Source organism: Corapipo altera, unplaced genomic scaffold (genome assembly GCF_003945725.1).
Source record: "Corapipo altera isolate COAL_440 unplaced genomic scaffold, ASM394572v1 308, whole genome shotgun sequence".
NCBI lineage: Eukaryota > Metazoa > Chordata > Aves > Passeriformes > Pipridae > Corapipo > Corapipo altera.
Window position 1 is genome coordinate 3,807,774 of NW_020884925.1, and position 20,922 is coordinate 3,828,695.

Consider the following 20,922-nt stretch of genomic DNA (forward strand, 5'->3'; position numbering starts at 1 on the left):
ACTTCATGCTTAGAGCCATCTTACATTCAGTAGCAGCAGCACCACAGTTGTGATTTTAAATAAATAAACTCTTATAATGTGTGTTTTCTCCTTCAAAAAAGGCAGATGCAGACAGTTTTAGCACAGAATGTTTTAGATTCTTCCCCTTCCATCCCCAAGAAAACTGTTTACTGTCAAAACCCAGCTTTTGAGTGCCACGAGAAATAACTTATTACTTACTGTACATGAAATTTAGCAGCACAATCTTACAACTAAGTACATTGCATATTCCAGCATTTTTATCTCACATAAACAAACACATGAAGGTCATCTTGTTGAAGTGTTTGAAAATATTTAAAAAGCAGCAGTTGTGTGCTATGGGGAGCGTTACTTACTGTTTGAATAAAGGTGTTTAAAGACAAGATCAGATAATAAATTTTTATGCTTTTTCTTTGGTTTCTCTTGTTTCTTCTTGAAGAGTAACATTTTATTGTGTATTTTAATCTTCAGCTCAACTGATTAAAAACATCCATCAATCACTCTCTTTCGCAGGCAACATCCTTGACACCTGTAAAAAGAAGCATCAAAACCTCAGCCAAGGCAAATTCTCACAGTGCCAGCAAAGAAAACACACCCCACACTGGGGGGGAAATGTCTCATTCAGAATTGTTTCTTGAGCAAAAGAACAAACTTAAGCAAAAGAAGAGGGATTCACACAAATCATATTCCTGCTACTCCCACTTATGTCACCCTCTAACTGCGTGGAGTCCTCCTATGAAATCCGTGCTGCCTTGGAAAATGCAAGCACAGGAGAAGTGTTATTTTTCTTTAATATTGTGTTACCAGCTGGCACTGCCAGTGGTCCCTGAGCTGAAAGAATCCAAACCCATGTGTTTTCTGGGCTCTGTAGTTACTGTCATTTAATAATCCCATTGAAATACCACATTTTTTAACAGTTTCCAGGAGATTCCTTGTGTCATTCTTACATGCCCAATATTTGAGATGTCTGGAAAAAATCAGGCATGATCAGAAAGACAGATGTAGTTGCCACAATAAACCAAGTTACAAAAATCTCAATTCACTTCTTTTTAAGTGGAATGACCCATTTCTGAGCCTCCAAGAGCAGAAATGAAGAATAAATAACTTAAGCCAGCAAAGTGAAGGAGTTAGATGGCACAAGGGGTGTTCAGCTCTCCTTCCATCCCTTCCTAAGGCTGCTCTGCTAAAAGGTGTGTGCAGTGGGATCATGATAAATACCTTATTTTGGCATTTTCTCCACTGTGAACAGTGTAGGGGTACAACACACCTTGGACAACTAAATGTGTTTCAAAACTTGCCGAGGGAGCACCGAGTCACAAAAAGTTCCACACATATCATCTCTGATGTACAACAACAAACCCCAAAGGATTCTTTTAATATATACACCTAAAAGTTATTGCCCAACAAAAGCAAATTTTAACTTCTGACAAAGCATATTAAAAATAGAAGTGTTGGGGGACAAAAAAAAGTCTTCTTGACTTCAGCTAAAATGGTGGAAAGAAAATGGAGTAGTTTTGCTATGGCAAAGCTTAATGTGTTGAAGTAAAATGTTATTTTCATTAATTCTACAGCAAGATCAATACACTGATTCTCATCTCAGTTTAAGGCCTAGCCCTCCATTTTAAACCTGTTACCCTTAATTCAACATATAAATTTAATATTGAATCATTTGTCTTCCTGTTGCAGAAAGCTCTAAGTGAACAATTAAGATGCCCAGATGTGTGGTACCCGTGGGGAGGTTTGAACTGTGCATTTCAAACTGCTGCCTGACAAAAGCCAAGTTATAAAGTAAATAAATATCGATTTTTTTTCCCCCCTCCTCTAAATGCAAGAAGGCACCAGTTGCTCTAAATGTGGAGGGGCTTTATAATCTGCCCCATTTTTCCCTTCCCCTACTGTCAAGACCTTAAGGAAATGAAACTGGTGAACTCAAAGACTTGATGCCACCAAGTGGCTCAGAAAATCAGCACCACCACCAACCACTGCTTTTTTATTATCTGCAAGTCATCAGAACTTCTGAAATTCTACAAGAAAACTGTAAATAGTTATTCTTACACAACGAGCATATTTTGAAAAATCAGCTTATGACTTCGTTGTGGTGTGGGCATTTTTAAACACCAATACAGCTTGGACATAAAAATTCAAAAGGACACTGGAAGGGTTTTATTACTATTTTGCAAGGAATATTTAAATCTTTAAGTTTAAGTGTTAAATATTAAATTATTTAATTTAAAATTAAAATATGTTAAATTTAAGTGTTAAATATTTAACACTTTCACTTTATTTTATTTTCCTTGGGTTTTCGTTCTACTTAAAAGAAGACATTTTCCTTCATCACTAGAAAACATAGACTGGAGCTTAACCTCCCACACACGTCCTTAAAAAAAGGCAATATTTATATGATCTACACTCCAAAAATGTCACATAATCAGGAATATTACAGAAAAGTAAAATCTGACACCTTATTTCAGTTTTGGCTCCATATTCAACAGGAAATGTTCACAGAGAGACTTCAAATTCCCTGTGTTTTAATTAAAATGTCATTTCTCACTGAGAAAAATCTGATGGCCAGCAAGTCAAACCCAATACTGGGATCACTCAAAATAAGTAATTTTATTAATTATAAACATTCCTGCGAATGTTAAGTTCTACTTTGCCATTCTCATAAAAAAAAAGTGTCAAAGCCATTTTGCAAAAAGTGGTTTTGGAAGCCTATTTCTGAGCAGCTAAACAGAAAATGAAGTGGCCATCACTTGTACCTAGCTCTTAATCAGAACACGAGCTGTGACAATACACCCGACTATGCAGCTTTTTCAGGTGAAATTAGGAAACAACAGTTCCAAGAACAACTTTTAACGTGTTACCTGGAACTGCACCAAGTTTCTGTGGCATCCCAGGACACAAAGGAGCCACTGTTGACTCTCTTCAGTTCTGAGCACACAGAAATGCAGAGCAACTGCCAGTGCATGGAAACCACTTTGCCTCAGCTGAAGGGACGTGTGCCTCATAATTCACATCAGCTGCAGGTACTCACCAACAATTCTACGTTTAAAACACGTGTTTGTACCGAGTCGGGTCCCATCGTCACGTCAGTAAAACATGTAAAGGAATATAAAACTAAAAGTTGGTGACAATTTAAAAGAACAGAACTTTAAATATTTGTACATTATTACTCATACATTAGTTTTATTTGATCAAAACATCTATATTGCACAGACTCAGAAAAAAAAAAGTGATAGTTTCAAAAAAAGGACTCCTAAGTCCAATTGTTTTATTTTAAAAACATAGCTAATAATTGTTACCAAAAATAACATGTAAGACAGTTTTCTGATTCCACAGAAGTGAAATGGCACCATCTAGTGACTTACACACGAGAAAGCCAAGTCAGGAAAGTTGTCACTTCTTTTACTTCCTCCCAACACTACAGAGTGAAGTTTGGAAACAATAGCAAAAGGAAATGTAAAAATAAACATGAATGCTGGAACACTTACTGTGGAACAAGGACTTGAAAGTCAAGTGTTATGTTCAGGGATTATTTTTGTACCAAACCATTTACCTATTGTCTTTGGTAAATTCAAATATTTCTGGAGGCACATACAATATGAATATAATAGTCCCATTCTACTGGCCCAAATGTCTTCCCAGGAAAGCCAAACGCTTTTTAAGCAATGGCAACGATGGTTTATTAAGGAGTTAATGATAACACACACAGTTGTCAGCATTTATGAATAAAAATTGAGTCCCTTCAGATGCACCTCATTCTTCAGTGATAAAATCAAGTAAGGCAGCATCTCCTTCAATTAATTATCACACGTCGTATTTGCACAGGCACCATGATCCTGCAAGTTCCCTGATTCACTTTTCCAGCAGATTGCCCGAAATCTGCCAGCACAGATCATTTCTAAGCTGTTTTTACAGCACTAAACTTTAGCTGCTTCTCTACAGATTGCATACGTTTTATAAAATCCTCCAGGAATTGACCCACTAGAAAAATACAGACAAAAGCAACATGTTTGCTACGTTTTATATTTTTTCCTTTGTTATTTTCTTAAGGGAATATATTGAAAAAACCCCTTAGTAATCCTTCTCTCAACACGAAGTCATGTGCCCTCTGCAGGACTGTCCAGGAGGGCTTTTCCTTTCAGAATTGCTACACAAAAATGGAAAGAGTAAAGGAAGTTGTGCAGACGTTTTTCACCAGTTTCCTCTTTCATTCTTTGCTTTCTGTGTGTATTTAATAAATACAAAGAACAGTTTTTTGCTTTGCTAGAAAAGCTAGGTCCCTAGGAAACCCCACCACTCTACATTTTAAGGGTGTCTCACCCTAAAAAGTGGGACATGTTGACATTACATCATCAGAGAATCATATTTCTTTACACGCTGAGAGACTGGAAACACTTTGTGAACACCATGACAGTGATCTGTAGCTTTGCTGGCTCCTCACTCATTTACAGCTCCATGGCAGGGCAGAAATAGTACCCATTCCTAATCAAACCAAGATAAATAAGGTTAACTGCTCATTGGAGCAGGGTCACAAGCCACCACGAAAAGCAGCAGCCAGGAGAGCTGGCATTGCTCCGTGCTGCTGCAACCTGCAGCAAGGACAAGGGAAAAACCTCACCAGGAAAATCCCAGGAGAGCAAGATGCTACCAGCTCCTACAGGTATGGACCAGATTCCAAGAACATACGGATAAAATCCTTTCTGGATATTTCTAGGACAAACAATTGCATCTACTAACTTGAACAAATGCAGCTGGCCCAGAGCAAATTGTTTCTCTCTTTCTGTGAATGGCTTCACCACACAGATACCTGGTTTAGCTTCAGCAGAGCACAGAAAGACGTATTTGAGCAGACCTCCCTTCCTCTTTCAAAACTGATTTCAGCCCAAGCTGAAATTTCTTCCTGCAAGAAAGGTTTTCAGCTGACACAGCAGAAATGGGACTCCTGCAACCAGTCTTTTGAGAACACTTTAACTTTTTACACAAACCTGTACAATTTTCAAAATGTGGGTTTTTTAAAAAACTTCACTTGCAAATACAAGGGATATAATTAATAAAAATTGCCATTTGTTCCAGCAATCACAGATAAAAATGCAGTGGAAGTCCACAAACTCCCATTTGAAATTACGACTTTTCCAATCTCAGCTACAGACACGGTCATGGGAGTGAAACAGCAAACACTTCTGCTAATAAAAATCAGTAAAACAAAGAAAAGACATGTATCTTCCCATTCTGAAATTTTCTATGGATACCCTGAAGAAAAAGGCATGCAAGTAATCCAAAGAGAAAACATGAACAAATACGCCATTGTAGAAGTAGCTGTAATTTGTCTTAAATTGGTTGCACTAAACTTTTGAAACACAAATATTCAACTCACTGAGTTACACAGTTAAAGAGAGATAAACTAAACTGCTCCCTACAATTAAAAGGGTAAAAGATCATTTCTTCTACTTAAAGCCTAATAATAAGGGACTTCACTAATATTTAAGGTTCAGGACACTATATGTCTCAAAAAAAAAAAATAGCAGGAAATTTCATAGGAAAACTTGATAAATTAATTATAAACTTTGTTTTAAATTCTCTTCCTTTCCAAAAGGTGGCCCTTCCTATGCAAGAAAGTTTAAAGGTTGACTAATAGAGTTAACACTATTAGTTGTTTTGACCTCCGATTTGCATCATAGAAACAAATTTTAAAATTGAAGTTCATAAGTTTCATTATTTGCTTTAAGACTCCAATTATTCTATTTTCTGTTATTGAAACTAACTCTTGAGAAGTTATGCTGCCACAGAACTGCTGATATCAAATAGTGTTAGCTGTTTGTCCAATATGATTCCACACTTCAGCAATCTTCAGTGAATAAGAAATACCATATGACTTACTTCCAAATCTGTTGTAGGTAAACCAGAATAGCTCCCGGAGCAGCACAGAAAACACCACTCCAAAGATGAGCACATTTTTCCACACTGATGCTCAGTGGTCCCACCAATCTGCACAGCAACAAACCACACAGAGGAGGAAAGCAGGGAGAGCAGCCAGCTGAAAGCCCTTGAATCAGAGGGGAGGGGGAAACCCCAAAAAACTGTTACTCATGTTGCATTTTCCACTCGCATTTGAAATTCCTACGGTCTCCTCAAGGCAAATAAATTGGTTAGAGATTCACACAGCAAATACCACAAAAGAAGCACGTGCTAAAGAAGAGAGCATTTCCCATGGCAAAAACCGTTTTTTTTAATTTCAGGAGAAATTTAAACTAGCAATTTCACCTCTGATGTGGACGGGGTGGTTAAAAGCCAGTTAAATAACCCTGCCCATTTATGCAAACTACATTACAAGTGGAAGAGGAAGGACTACCAGCGCGTAAGAAAACACAGAAAAGCAGGGCCAGCTTCTAAAAGGACCTCTGGTTACGTGTGTTTTCTGAGGTTTTATAAAGGTCCTTGGGAATACCTGTGGGACACCCCGGTCACCCCGCAGGGCACAGACCGAGCTCCCCCTCAGCCCCGGGAGCGCTGCCGGCCGTGCCCTTCCCTGTGACCCAGCACTGGGAACTCCCTCGGGAACGCCCCGGGAGTGCCCGAACCTCAGTGACCGCCACATGAAAATCCCTGTGTTTTCCCCCAGGCACAGCCCTCACAGACACAGCCCTCACAGATACAGTCCTCACGGGCACAGCCCGCGCTGCCACCCCCAGCACCGCCCCAGGGGTGACCGAGGCCGCGGGACACAGCGCTGGGCACATCCGTGGCCATCGAGGATCGCTGAGGGGAGCCCGGGCCGAGCTCCCGGGGCAGATGTTCCACAGCCCCCTCAGCCCTCGCCGAGGCCTGGGGGGACCCGCGGGGCAGCCCCCCAGGAGCGTCTGAGGAGAGGCCGGGGCGGGAGCTGCGGGCGCCATCTCAGGGAGGCGCGGCCCGGAGCGCCCTCAGCCACGGCCGCCTTTGCGGGGCTTCCCTGCCCCGGGTGTGCGGCTGTCGCCGGGATGCGGGGAGGGCGCGGGAGGGCTGAGGGGTCTCGCTAATTCTCCCGGCATGGCTGAGGCTTCTCGCTGATTCCCCCCAAGGAGGGCTGAGGGGTCTCACTGATTTCCCCCAGGAGGGCTGAGGGATCTCACTGATTTCCCCCAGGAGGGCTGAGGGATCTCACTGATTTCCCCCAGGAGGGCAGAGGGATCTCGCAGATCCCCCCAGGAGGGCAGAGGGATCTCGCTGATCTCTCAGCATGGACACAGAGCAGGTAAAGGGCTCCAGGGTTTGTTCCTCCCCTCAGACAGACGGCGTAGCCCCAGCGGTCCCTAATTTCAAGTACACTTACCACTGCTGTTCAGGAAAGCTACACACAAACAGTATTTAAGACACATGCGTTGCCTTTTGTTTTATTGGTTCAGCGCATAAATGTGAGGTTTACAAAGTCATTGCGTTTTGGGTGAGGAAGCTCAGAAGAAGCGTTCAGCAGCGTTAGACACGGACAGAACTTGTTCAGCCTTCCTGGAGAAGTTCTGTCCTTCATCTAGAACACATACCAGAGCTAGTTAGTTCCTATAGTGCCTGGAGAGAGAAAAAAAAAAGAAGTATAATAAGGATCAACATGAAAAAAAATTAAACATTCAACTTTTCTTTGGAGATGAGCACACTGCCTATGAAAGTATGTCTGGAAACAAGGATGCAACTGAGAAGTGCCAGCACGGCAGCCCTCAATCTCACCGGCTTCTGGCCCAGGTGTGTCACAGCAGCATCACCTCTTCGTGCTGCTCTGCAAAGGTGTTAAACCAAGGCAGAAAGGTCAGGGAGCATGAGGGTAACGTGCCCCTGAGAAATCAAACCCTGTTTTGAAACAAGTCCATCCATCTGAGACACCAGTGCCCACCACGAGGCCCTGGGACACCGGTCAGGGCTGTGCCAGGGACACGCCTTCGCAGCGGTGGCACAAGCAGAAAAAGTCACACGGGCAGCAAGTCATCTCAGTCATCTACTCAGGGAAGGTATTTAAGACTAAGTAGGGTGAAATTAGTGAATGTTTACAGAGTTCTTGGTCACTTTGAAGGCAGTACAATGTATTCAGTAGCAGAGTTTAAGCTACACACATTTTCCACAATTCATTAAACCTGTTAATTCCTCAGATGGGGCAAATGTTCATATCCTGCTCTAAACTTTCAACTTTATTTCACAAATTCAATTACCAATATGTACTGAATGTATGCTCACAGAAGTTTGTGGAGCATTTGTTCAGCAGCTTACTGCTGATGTGCTCTGCCGAAGACAGTAAAACATTTTGAAGCATCTCCAACACATCCAAAAGTGCTACAACTTTTCAGTACGTTTTGCATTCCATGCCATGCCCTTTCTTCAAACCTCCAGATGGTAAGAATAACCTCGTACAAGATAAAAGCTGTACTTCTGTATCTCTTGAAGATTAGAATCTTTCTAAAGAAAAAGTATTTTGAAATCTTGTATTGATGACTTTGGTATAACTCAAGAACTCTAAAGAACCAAGCTGGCAAAAGAGTAATTTATGCAGCAGGCCATTTAAAGCTGGATACATTCCACATGTGCACCAACAACTTGCCTCTGATCCACAAGTGTGCAGTATTTGTATAATTGCTAGTCTGCAACCAAAAATAGACCCAGGAACTGTAATAAATCACCATTTTTATGTAGGGTAAGTATGCCTGCTATTTCCTTTTAACAAATGCAGAATGCAAATGTGCTTAAAATGTCACTAACGACTGTGAGAACCTAAGGACTGCTGAGCATCTGAACCCAGTTCAGATCAAGCAAGATAACGTTTAAACAACTGGTCCTAACAGCAGCAAACTTGTCTGCCTGAAGCAGTCTGAAAACAACAACCAACCCAACCAACACCAAGGAATAGTAAGCTGTAACAAGAATGTAACTCCAGCTTTCTGTTGCTTAGGGTAAAGAGAAAACACACCCTTTTAGCTAAATACAGCTTATTAAAGGAATGTGTAGGAAGAACACATTTTAAAAACTCCTTGTCATCCACGTGTTTCCCACTCATTCCTCAGGGTGCCCACTTGGATGTCTCAGATACTACTCTGCTTTTGTCTTGGGCAGACAAAACCATTCCTTCCTTAGGTTTGCTGATTTTTGTACCAATTATAGCTACCGCCAAACCACAGTAATTTTACTAACAGCTAACAAATATTTGTCCAATCCCTCCATATTCAGTATTGAGGGAAGCTGGACAAACAATATTTGCTGTATTGATTCACGATACTTGTGCCTCGGGGTACTTCACAGTCATACCCTTCACACAGTGCTGATTTAAAGCAACATCAAAAAGGAAAATGTTAACAGCTTAGTTCAGTAGATAATTCTTAATCGAACTGGAGATTGTGTCTCATGTTACCTTTGTGGTCACTGCTCAGAAGTGACTTTTAAAGGGTATTTCATGACACTAGATTTAAGCAATCACTACAGGAATAAAGGATTTTTCAGGACAACTCTAAAGAACAGTCAAGTTTAGGAAAAAGCAAAGCCATACAAACCCCCTTGTGGTTTATCACTAGTTGAGCCAAGCTTTACAGATGCAGCTCAGCTGGACACCTTTCCACAGCAAAGGTATCAAAAGTGGAGTGGAGATGCCAACTGGACAAAAACTACGTGGAATATTTCATACAAAATACTCCAAGTGCTTTTCATTACGTAACTTTTATTTGAGACACACGTTGTAAAAAAGTTCACATGAAATAATAAAACTATTGGACTATGAAGGTTTTTTTAGGGGATGGGTTTGGGTTTTTTTGTCTATATACATCAATACACAATTAATGGTTAGGTTTACAAGTTAACCACATGACAAGTTCACTTTTATCTGCAGGAGCTTTTCACATTACACCTTTATATCAGAGGTAAAATGTGCTTAAAAACACACAGTAGAACACTTCTATTTCAAAATTAAGCATTTTCTCAAGGACTATACTTTTTATTCTCAATTTAGTGGCTATATAGCATTAAAATAACAGTAATTGAAGTTTTATTTGCAAAAATGTCCGTAAGGCCATAGGAATGCACTAAAATAGTTAAATTCACCAGGAACAAGAAAAATCAGTGTAAATCCTGCTTTTTTGGAAGAAAGAAATACGTTTTTTATTTATAAGAATGAAAATGGTATAAGCAGGTCAGTGAATGGAGGAGAAAAAAGACCTATTATCACCTACAGACCAATCCTTAACAAGTTTAACATTGCAAAAATTCCATTACATTAACAGATAACCAAATAACAGATGCATTTTCACAAATAACACATTTAGGCATTTTACATATTATTCATGTACTTTCAAATCGTTATGCATTCACAATAGTTTAATGTGATATGTACATTCAAGACTCCTTTATTCACTTGTGAGAATGATCCACGAAATTCACTTGACTTCAGCAGTATGGGAAAGGTACTTTTACAATGGGAAATACTTTCTGCAAAAAGAACTACAGGTCTGAAAGGTCACTCAGCACTTTTAAGACTGTCCCCCAAACAGAAAAGTGAGCGGCATTAAGTTTCATGAGTGGTTTAAGCTTTAGCAATAATAGAACTCCCAGACAATAAGTACATAAAATATTCTATATACACTCAACAAAACCCTCTTGTGCATGTTTTGCCGAGCACAGACCGAAAGCTAAAATTGCAAAGCACTGAGACCAGTTTGTTTTGCATTTGGCTTTTTTTTAAAACCATTTAGAAAAAATGTTGGTCAAAGACATAGTGCACAGACATGGGGCTGAGGGAAAGATTTCCTAAAACTCCAAAGCACAAGCAGCATTTTTGTTTTACTGAAATCCACCAAACAATGTCTGCTTTCCTGAAAGGTTAATGGCAATTTCTGCAACAAAACAGAAATACATTTGCTGCTTAATGAGTAATAATTATATGACTTTCATTCCAGTGGGCATTAGAGTACTGACTAGTTGACTGAGGTATAGTTAAGAGTCCTTCAAAACTTAAGATTATATAGTCTTGAGCAAAGCAGCAACAGAGACTGCACAGAACAATCATGGTGATATTAGAAAAGCCTGGAACACCCAGCATCTGATGCACAGGCACAACATCCCATCATCAGCACCCGCTTTCCAAAGGCAAACACAGCTCAAATGTCCCATCCTAGAGAGCTGCCCCCGTGCCAAGGGACAGCACGTTCCTCCATACCTGGCAGGGCAGACTGGACACAGGAGGGTCCACACTGACCCAAAGTGAGCACACTGAGAAAGTGCAGCCACTCAGCCATTTAATACTGCTGGAGAAGTGGGGTGGGGGCAAAAACACAAAGAAAGAAAGCTGCATTTTACCTTATCCATAAGACCACATGAAATTAGAATTCTTCAGTTTCAGCAGATGACAACAAAATTGCATTAAATTCTTCTACAAATAGAAAAAGATGAACTGTACATGAACAATAAGCAAAGTGAAATATTTACTGCAGTACTTTCTCATGCATAAAGTGAATTTCCTATGGTCTTACCTCACATTTATGTACAGTTTAGCACAGCTAAATGTAAGAAAATAGCAAGTTTTTTTTCTCCCTCCCACCCTCCCCCATACAGAGCAGATACCCCAATTCGCTGCTGCTTCAAGAAGCACTTCATAGACTCTACTACTTACAGGCTCTTTCAAAGGGAAGTTCATGGAGACTAATAATTGAATAGACATTTAACCACACAGCGAAGACAGGAAAAAACAATACAAAGCATTCTGTAAACAGTGCCAAACACAGAACATGTCAGTTTTGGTTTGCAGACAACCCCTGAGATAAAAATCAAAGTATTACGACACCAAATAAGTCAGAGGTAAATTACTGAAAATAAACAACATTCATAATTGGTGTCACAACACTTTCTGTATAGAAGCACTTTTTTAACCATACAGAAAACATAACTGCTTTAGCCTGTCCAAGAAAAACATCAAGGGTAGACAACAGAGCAGTTAGGGTTGCTTTGCTTTTCCACTAAACCTTGTTGCCATGAAGGTTTCTCTGTTCTAGTGCAGCAACAGCAGTTTATGAGATCCACCATCTAGTTCCAATAACTACTTCTAGCAAACTACACGTGGGGACAGGTCAACAACCACTCAGAACTTCATGGAACCAGCTACCAACGTTAAACCTTTTCAAATCAAATGCTTTAAATCTAATCCTACTGGCCTGCTCACTTCCAAAATATTCAGGACAGACCCAGAGATGACAAATCCAGTACCTGACAGAACAAAATGAAGTGGTTATCTGTGGAAACGACCAACTCACTGTTTACAACTCCAGCCAAGAAGTGAAGCAAAAGCAGACGCTGACTTTGACAGTGACAGAACACACCTATCCCCCAACAGCAACCAGGCTGGACACAAACTTGTACTTAAAGCTTACAATGGTCCACGTTTGGCACACCAACAGAACTAAAGCACCTGTTTTAATTGCTCATCGAGGAAATTTTTCCAGAAGACGATAAAAAAAGTAGTAGAACAAAGACTAGGTTATACAATGCTCAGTTGAGTAAAAAAGGCAACTATGTTTCACCTCTGCTTCTAACAGTCTAGGTCACTGTACCAGTGATGAAAAAATAACTGCTCGAGCAGACCAGACACACATTCAGCATTAACTGCAGAACCAGGAGTACGTTATAGCCCTGATGCCACGGCTTCCCCGGGGCCAAAGCTGGGTACACTTCAGCCACCGCCCAGGAAGCTGGGTTTGGACACCTCTGTTGCCAAGGGTCGGTCATTACAGACGTTAACGAACTATTCAGTTACAGTAGAAATGGAAGTCACCTTTAGAAGCAGTCATTTCTGAACAAGTGAATCCAAAAGAGGTTACTCAAGACTCATGCATTCAGCTTCCACAAGCCACTTAAGTGATAGCGATGAGGCCAATTTGTGAGGATGATTTCAACTCCAGAGTGTAATTCCTCATCAGAAACACAAAAAGGTGCAGTTCGAGCTAACAAAGGGAAGTTAAGTGAGGAAAGACACTGTGTTTATTCAAATAACTGAAAGGTGCATCTGTGAATCAGACAGTGACTGGCAATTCAGAACACAACTTTGCTAAGTCTGGTAAAGAGAGAAAAGCATCATACTACATTCAGAATAGAAGCCACAGCTTCTGCATGAACAGATTTGTGCATCTAAGAGAACAAAATCCATAGAAATTGCTAAATGCCAATTGTTACAGTAATTCTCATCACTAGAGCGACAACATCCATACTGCATGGCCACAAGTATACAGCATAGAGATAATGGAAGTGACACAATTTTTCCCCTGGCTCTTCTGCTCAAAAATAAATTTGTTTAAAAACAGAAAGAAAACCCTGCACAAATCTGTTAAGAATTTACTTACAAGTCAAACTGTGCAAATACAAATGTAAGATTGTGCTGTAACAGGCAGTAAGAGGCCAATATGGATGTGCAAAGTTAAAAGAAACATAGCAGCTTTTGCAACAGGCAATAAAACAGAAAGTAAAAAAGGAAAACAGGTTAACTCTTGCATTTGTGTCTCCACTTCATAGCTTCCATATCTGAGAAAGAAAGCCTGACAGGTCAATAGGCTTAGTGAGCAAAATCCACTTGGTATTTTGTGTATCGCAGTCTACGTTCAATGGAGCTCTCAGCAGCAGCTTGGTGGTATTATTTCTGAGGCTTTGTGACCCTGTGCTTTCAAAGAAGCAGAAAAGGTTCTAAGTGTGCTGCAGTCTATCATTAGAAGTTCATCAAAGTAGCGTGCATCGAAAGAAGCTGCTCTTCTTAGATCGATTTTCTGTTATTTTTACTGGCCCACCTGCCCCCGATGAACTGTTGTCATTCTGAAAGAGAAAAGAACACCAACATCATAAAATGTAGAAAACAATATGTCCAGCTTTCCTATTTTCCCTCCCCACTTCCCCCCCCGTGCAAGGCAATAACCAGAGCAGAGGGTTGTTGCAACTTGAGCCCCTCAGTCTCACAGACTCTGTTACTCACTGGATAAAACTGTCTGTTGTAAAAATAACATTTCCCTAACAATCCAGAGCTCAAGTATTAGCTGCAGAAGAGACTGTGTAATAAAGCAAGGGTCCCACTACCCCATTTCAGAACACATCAGTTCCAGGCTGCCCGACTTAATGCTCATGCAAAACAAGGACCAGTTCTGCACTGATGTGTAATAAAGTGTGAGAAATCACTGTTTGCTCAGAGTTGATCTAGTAACTACTGTAATCCCCAGGAGATTTTGGCAGGGCTGCTACTCAGCCAGCTATTAGAGCTGTGCTCTCACTGGATGTAGTTTGTATGCTAATTGGAAATACAAACCATTTTTCTGTTGAGCTTTGTCATAATGTCCCGTGCAAGTGTGAAAAACGCCTGGTGAGGAGTGGAAATAAAGAAAAAACAAACAAGAGTTAGTCCCAAGATACATTAAAGGCATGACAGATTTGGAACAGCCAGACATATGAACAGTACAGTGTTCTGCAGGCCACTAATGGCACTTAGAGCTGCAAGACACTCTCTGTACAATATCTGCAAACTTAAAACCTCAATAACCATGCTTGAGAAGAAAAAACTTTCTATTATGAGACTCAATTCTACCAATCTTTGAAGCAATTGAACAGACTTTCCCTTTGCATACCTCTGGAGGGGGAAAGAAAAATCAGCTGAAGAGAAGGCTGCACATACTAACACTCTTTCTATTCCCCCCCAGCTTAACTGTGCATCACAACTAGAAACACAGAGAGGTTTGAGGATGGATGCCTGGGAATTCCCAGTAAGGTCAGCTTGTGTCTGTCCTCCAAAACCTTTGCTCCTGGGCTATCTCTAAGGTTATTTAAGCTTGTTATTTAAAAAAAACTCAAAACAACACCCACCCCCCCCCCCATAAATAATGACTCTGGCAAATCTCAGCATCCCAGATTTCAAACTATGAAGGAGCAAAATAACTTCTGCAGCAGAATAATTCTACAGTTCTCCAGAAGCAGGGAAAAGCAAGACATAAGGGTATCTGGAGACTTTCACAATCCAAGGACAGTTCCAGAATGTAAAGAGTGTAATCACTTCCCCTCTCATTGTGTTCAGAACATATCCAAAGAGAGACACTCATTTAATGCAAATAACTCACAATAAATAAATAAATTCATTTCTGACCTCGAGAACATCACAATTGCATAATTTCCCACAAATGAAGCATTTGGTGGAAAGTAGACTAAATCATCAGTGATTGCCAAATGCCTACACCAGCTACATTTTTTAATGCTTTTTTCACTATTCATGCGACAATTTAAAAAATATTCAGGCAGCCAAATCATTTGGAGTAAACACAAACCACTGCTGTGCATTTAATGACCTGCAGGAGCTCAAATGAAACTGCAGGTGTGTCATGAAAGGCCAAGTCTGCCCTCCAGAGGAACTCAAGCAGAAGATGGGTACTTTTATCAGGAGACTAAACCATCCACCAGCACTGGTATTGCTGCTCACGGTCACACTTCCAGTGCCTGCTGTGGGAACCACAAGGACACTGAAAGGGGGTCCAACACTGCTCCAGATGCAGCACCATGCAAACCTGTCCCTTCTAACTATCCTGGATAACAACAACCATCCTGCAATCACAAAAAACATGCTTGGCTGGCATGACAGCCCTCCTGTTGCTTTAAAGTGACAATGGCTTCAGTTTGTAGTTAATTTGTCAGCTGCATGATCAGAGTTAAGTACATGTTTGGAGGACTTTCAAAGGGTATCCCACAGAAAGGTTTGAAATTATTAGGTACAGGAACAACACTTAAGAACAAGTCTACCTTACTGGATGAATAAATCTTAATGTAACTGCCTTCAGATATAACTATTTTTTGTCCACACTTCATACAGTTAAGATCCTCCCCCCTCTCTCCCCAAGATGACACAAGTGATTTATAGTAAGACAGACTGGACTTGAGCCAACTCTTCCCTCCAATTCCATTTCCTTACGCTCTTATAAATAGGGATCGTCTGTTTTTAGCACAGAATTTATTTGCAGGAAACAAATTACAAATCTCTAGATAGTATTGTAAGTCTTCTTCCTCCTCTAACATCAGCTTATGACCTGGTGTTCCAGGTTAACACACAAATTTTCAGTCTCCTCTGCACAGCACATATTTAGTAGTAACCCGAGGGCTCTTTATCCTGAAAGTAAAGAATCCTGAATCCAATTTCCTGCACAAAGCACTGCACTAAAATTACACCTTTTCCTTGTCCAAAAGGACTTGAAATTTAAGTAGCAAGGCACAGACATCTAAAGCAACTGTTTGCTACAGTAATAGCAAACCACTGTGTTACCACCCATTTAAAAAACAATTCCAGATGCTACCAGAAAACAAGAAAGAGTTGGATTATAACAGAGGTTCTCTAAACATAAGAAGCTTGGTGACCCAGGAGCACAGTTGGGACTTCAGGTGCCAGATGAGGTCAGAAAGCCCAGCAGATGACCAAACAGACCCCCCCAGCAGGAATTCAAAAAACACCTGAGCATAACACCCATCTCTTACCTCTTCCACGTTTATGCTGGATTTTGCACTTGTCTCCAAAAATTTGATTCCATAATCAATTGCTAACTGGAAGAGAAGTTAAAGTGTTTCAGTGATTTTGAGGTTCCTTTGTAAAAGGAATGTTTCACATAGATTCCTAACAGAACAGATGCTGCAGCAAGCTTTAAAAACAAAACCAAGCACTGCTTTTCTCTTGCAATAAGATTAAAGCTACTGAACAATTAGACAAAATATTAGAAGAGGCCACACACCATCATATAAAGTCAAAACAAACAAACAAACAAAACCCAGATTGATTTCTCACAAAAAGACTTACTTGGGCTCTAAAAGAACATTAAGGCAGAACCTTTATTGATATGGATTTATGGGCCAGATAATCATACAATGATGCCCTCAGCTCTGTTACTACCAACTACACAACTTCAGCTGCACACGTGAGAGATTTCACAGGATTCTTACTCACCTGTCTGTTCTGCAGAACAACTAATTACTTAAGCTTTAATAACAGCACTCATGACAAGAGTAAGTAATTCACTCCCATGGTGAATTGAGTAGAACATGATCAAACTACACACAAAATTTATGTTGAGATCTCAAATACTTCACGCTATAGCAAAGGCCAACATTCTCAGCAGGATCTTGGCTTCAAGACAACAGTACCATGAAGTTTAAATAAACTTGAAAACAGTCAAGTGCTATTCCAAGACAAAAACCCCAAACCTGGCATCCTGTAAGCTTCTGAAATGACAGATTTGAGACATAGTATGTCTCATTTGCTTAAAACACACCAAACATCCAGGAGCCAAAATCCTAAGAGAAGTAGGTTTCTGAATGGGGTAAAGTCATCAAATCTTACCTTCTCCCCTTTTTCTTTTGAGACTTGTCTTTTTTCATTCATATCACACTTGTTACCCAGGATCATTCTTTCTACATCTGAAGAGGCATGCTGAGAGAAGGAAAAGGAACCTCTCAGAAACAAAGTGCATCATGGTTTAAAAGAAACTTTTGCGTCCAACTCCTCCAACACCATTTTATTTTAAAGAAATTATCGAATGTCAAGGCATTACTGAGAGAGACTGATTTTTGAAACAAGCAATTAAAATATTAAAGTAGGTTGGAATAAATACTCCTAGATTACATTACAGATCAAATCTGTGCCAAGAGTTCTGTACCAGGTTGCACACGTGCCCAGGCATTTGGCTATTCTGGAAACAGAACTGTACACACTTTACTTCCAAGTGGTGCTTGGACATCTGGAGAATTTGGTTGGAGTATCATTATGGAATGTATTTGTATTTTTTAAACAGATTATTAGTAAAAGTCTCTTTAAATAACCACTTCAGCAAGAGAACATTTTTAGCCCAGCCACTCTCGCATGAAATGGCTCACTAATACAGGAATTTTAAGAGACAAAGAAAATACTAAAGAAAAGCCCATGGATTTTATGTTTAAGAAAAACAAACAGTAAGATTCTGTTACCCAATTACAGCTTCACTAAAATGACGATTTCTCCTCTAAGTTCAGAAGGACCTATCCCTACCTGGCAGTGTGTCCCATCAAAGAATTTACAATAAGTCAGCAGGAAGGAAGCTCACCCAGAGCAAAGGAAAAACTCAAAACTCCCCAATCTGACACACAGAACACAGTGAGAACTGAAATCAGAGATCTCTCTCATCATCTAAGTGACAGGTGGACACCTTGAGATCCTGCTCCTTCCCATTCCTTAGACACACCCAAAGTATAAAAAGAACAATAAAAGTCATACAGTAAGAGCAGTTTTGAAACACCTTGTGCTTACTTTTCAAACTTCAGTTTTCTACCTTCTACCCTTAAATGAACAACACAATATTTGCCCCATTAGCAACCACTGCTGCATTCATTGCACAGTAAATTGGCTATAAATGTTGGCTACTATAATGAGAGTGAAAAATTACTTATTATTTGTCCCAGGGAAATTCTAAGATGGAACAAAGCACTTACCTCCTCTATATTTCTTATCCAGTTTTTTATGTTGTCAAAAGACTTTTCATTTGTGATGTCATACACCAGCATAATTCCCTAAATAAAATTAGGAAAATCTAGTTAGATGAGCTAGCACTATTGGCTGACTTTTGATCTATGCTGTAGGTTTAATTATATCTGCAAAGAAATTCAACATAAGACTTAATTCACCTATAATCCTTTCTCAAGGCATTATGCCATGGCCGGGAATTTACCCCAAATATTACTACTTAACATCTTTTGTCACTGTTCACACAAAGCAGTAAGACCATGTAACAGCAGCACAGCTTGTAATCAGCAAGTTTTAACAGTGCTCCAACATAAAGTATCTCAAATCACAGCGTTAAGAGCATTACAAGCACTTGTAGCACAAGTTATTTGACTTCAAGTCATTCCCAATGGAGAAAAAAGTAACAGTAGCTGTTGCAGGTGATTGTATTTCTAGCCCAGATTTTGCATTCTTTACTGGCTGAAGGAAAAGCAATTCAGTGAGACACACTTTTAATATTAAAATAATTCATTACCCATTTTTCACACACTTCAAATGTTTAAAGGGGTTGACTGCATTAAAAAAAACCCAACACCAAACCTGTCTGATTAAAGCTTGGCAACTTTATTATAATCTGCTGAAATGCTAATTGTATGAAAAAAGACAATAGGGCTTGAAGAGTCATCACAAAAACAGGCCTAGACAAAGTACCGGCAGGCTTAGGAAAGGAAAAACAAACAAAAAAACCCCCAACCAAACCACAAACTTCACTCCCCACATCTCAAGCCACAATTATCCAGTCCTGCAGCTGCAGACTTACAGGATACAACCTTAAGAAGAGCAAACCAGTTCCACCAGCTGTGTTTGGCTACTCTGAGTGGGACACTCACCATGGCTCCTCTGTAGTAGGCCGTGGTGATGGTGCGGAATCTCTCCTGGCCTGCTGTATCCCTGCAGTTCGGGGGAAAAGGTATTTGGTTTACACTCATCGGGACTCAGAGGTGTCTTTTTAAACAGAGTAACAGTGCTACCCCAGAAATACTCACCTGCTGCTGCCAGGACACTCAGTCTCTACTCACCCCCCAGGCAGGGAGTGGGAGGTTATCACTCCCCTGTGCCTTGGTGAGTACAACCAGGTACCAAAGTATCAGAGATTACATTTTATTAGGCTGCATATTTTAATTTACAGCTGTGCAGTTAATATTTCTCCTCCACAGGGAACAGTTAAAAGCACATTTCAGAGGACAGCTCTGGACAAAATGGGAAGTTGCTGAAATGCTTGCATGTGAACAGGCCATTTCCTGTGCTCCTGAAGCAGAACCACCCCGAGAGCAAGCCAGAGGAAAGCACAAACCTCATGGACAGTCAATGAATTAAAGGTATGAAACTTCTGGGACTCTGAAGCTCAAAAGCTCTGAAGTATTCTTCTCTAAATGAACACAATATTCACTGCAAACTTAAATTCCTTTGGAATACTTACCATATTTGCAGCTTGATTTTCTTTCCATCTAATTCTATTGTTCTGATCTTAAAGTCGATTCCTGCCAGAGAAAGAGATACTCTTCAGTTCTGCAGTTAATGCCAAGGAAGTGTTCGGTTTCCTTTTGGCAATTTGGTCAGAGCACACTCAGGCAAAAGAATCATTCTGAAGTTGTCCCCCCTTGCACACCCTGGGGAGTGCTCAGAGCACACAGAGCTTTTCAGCTGCACCCAACACGGCCAGGACAAGTTATTCTGCACAACAAAGCCACACCAAACTCACCCTCACTACCAGCTGGCCAAGATTATTAGAGAAGATTTGATCTCCAAACCCTTCCACTTCACACCAATGAGGTCACCAGTTTGAACATGTATTTTTCCCAAACTTTTGAGCAGCCCCTGCAGTCAATTCCCTGTCATTTCCCTGGTACCTCTAAGTTAAAATCCATGGTGACCCCTGAGTTCCTTCTCAAAGCCAGCATCTGCTTCTGAAAACTGATGTTTAATGCAGTCTAATCAGACATCACAGTAAATGGTAAAACAACACAGCAGGCAAGTCTCACAGGTAGGTACTGAAGGTGGCTGAAGTACATCATGAATGGGACTTTTTCAAGAACTTAAGATTTTCTAGGAAGCTCTGAAAGGTCTCAGTCAAAGGCATCAAATTCTCTCCTTTTCCCCCTTACACTTCCACATGGTACCAAGGTACCCATCAGTTCTCAGATTACTTTTCAAGACAGACTTTAAGCCATGGGCAAAAAAAATTAAAAAAAAATTAATTTAGAGGGGTTAATAATGTCTTTTTAAAGTTTGGAGGGTGAAATGGATCTATGAATCAAACATAAGATTTCCAACCAGACTAGCCTTTATTAACTACTTTAACTTTTGCATCTCTAAACCTATACTACAACATAGGTCAAAAATTGAGACTATCCAAGTCTCACTATGTGACT

General features: G+C 40.2%; 1 protein-coding gene across 6 annotated transcripts in view; it reads right to left on the reverse strand.

The window, feature by feature from the left end:
- Positions 1-494: 494 nt before the first annotated feature.
- Positions 495-20,922, reverse strand: part of RAB8B (RAB8B, member RAS oncogene family) — a 34,826-nt gene continuing 14,398 nt past the window's right edge. Inside the window, exons 2-10 of one of the 6 annotated variants that reach the window (XM_027657524.1) lie at positions 19,971-20,031; positions 19,381-19,441; positions 18,481-18,558; positions 17,357-17,446; positions 16,501-16,566; positions 14,300-14,350; positions 13,791-13,815; positions 11,320-11,392; positions 7,363-7,563 (exon numbers count right to left, since the gene is read on the reverse strand). In XM_027657524.1, coding sequence (XP_027513325.1) covers positions 11,343-11,392; positions 13,791-13,815; positions 14,300-14,350; positions 16,501-16,566; positions 17,357-17,446; positions 18,481-18,558; positions 19,381-19,441; positions 19,971-20,031 — 482 coding nt within the window. In that variant the 3' untranslated portion in view covers positions 7,363-7,563; positions 11,320-11,342. Of the gene's footprint in view, positions 548-7,362; positions 7,564-8,604; positions 8,622-9,668; positions 13,816-14,299; positions 14,351-16,500; positions 16,567-17,356; positions 17,447-18,480; positions 18,559-19,380; positions 19,442-19,970; positions 20,032-20,922 lie in introns of those variants that run through there. The other 5 variants (XM_027657525.1, XM_027657526.1, XM_027657527.1 and 2 more) reach the window with 5 other exon arrangements.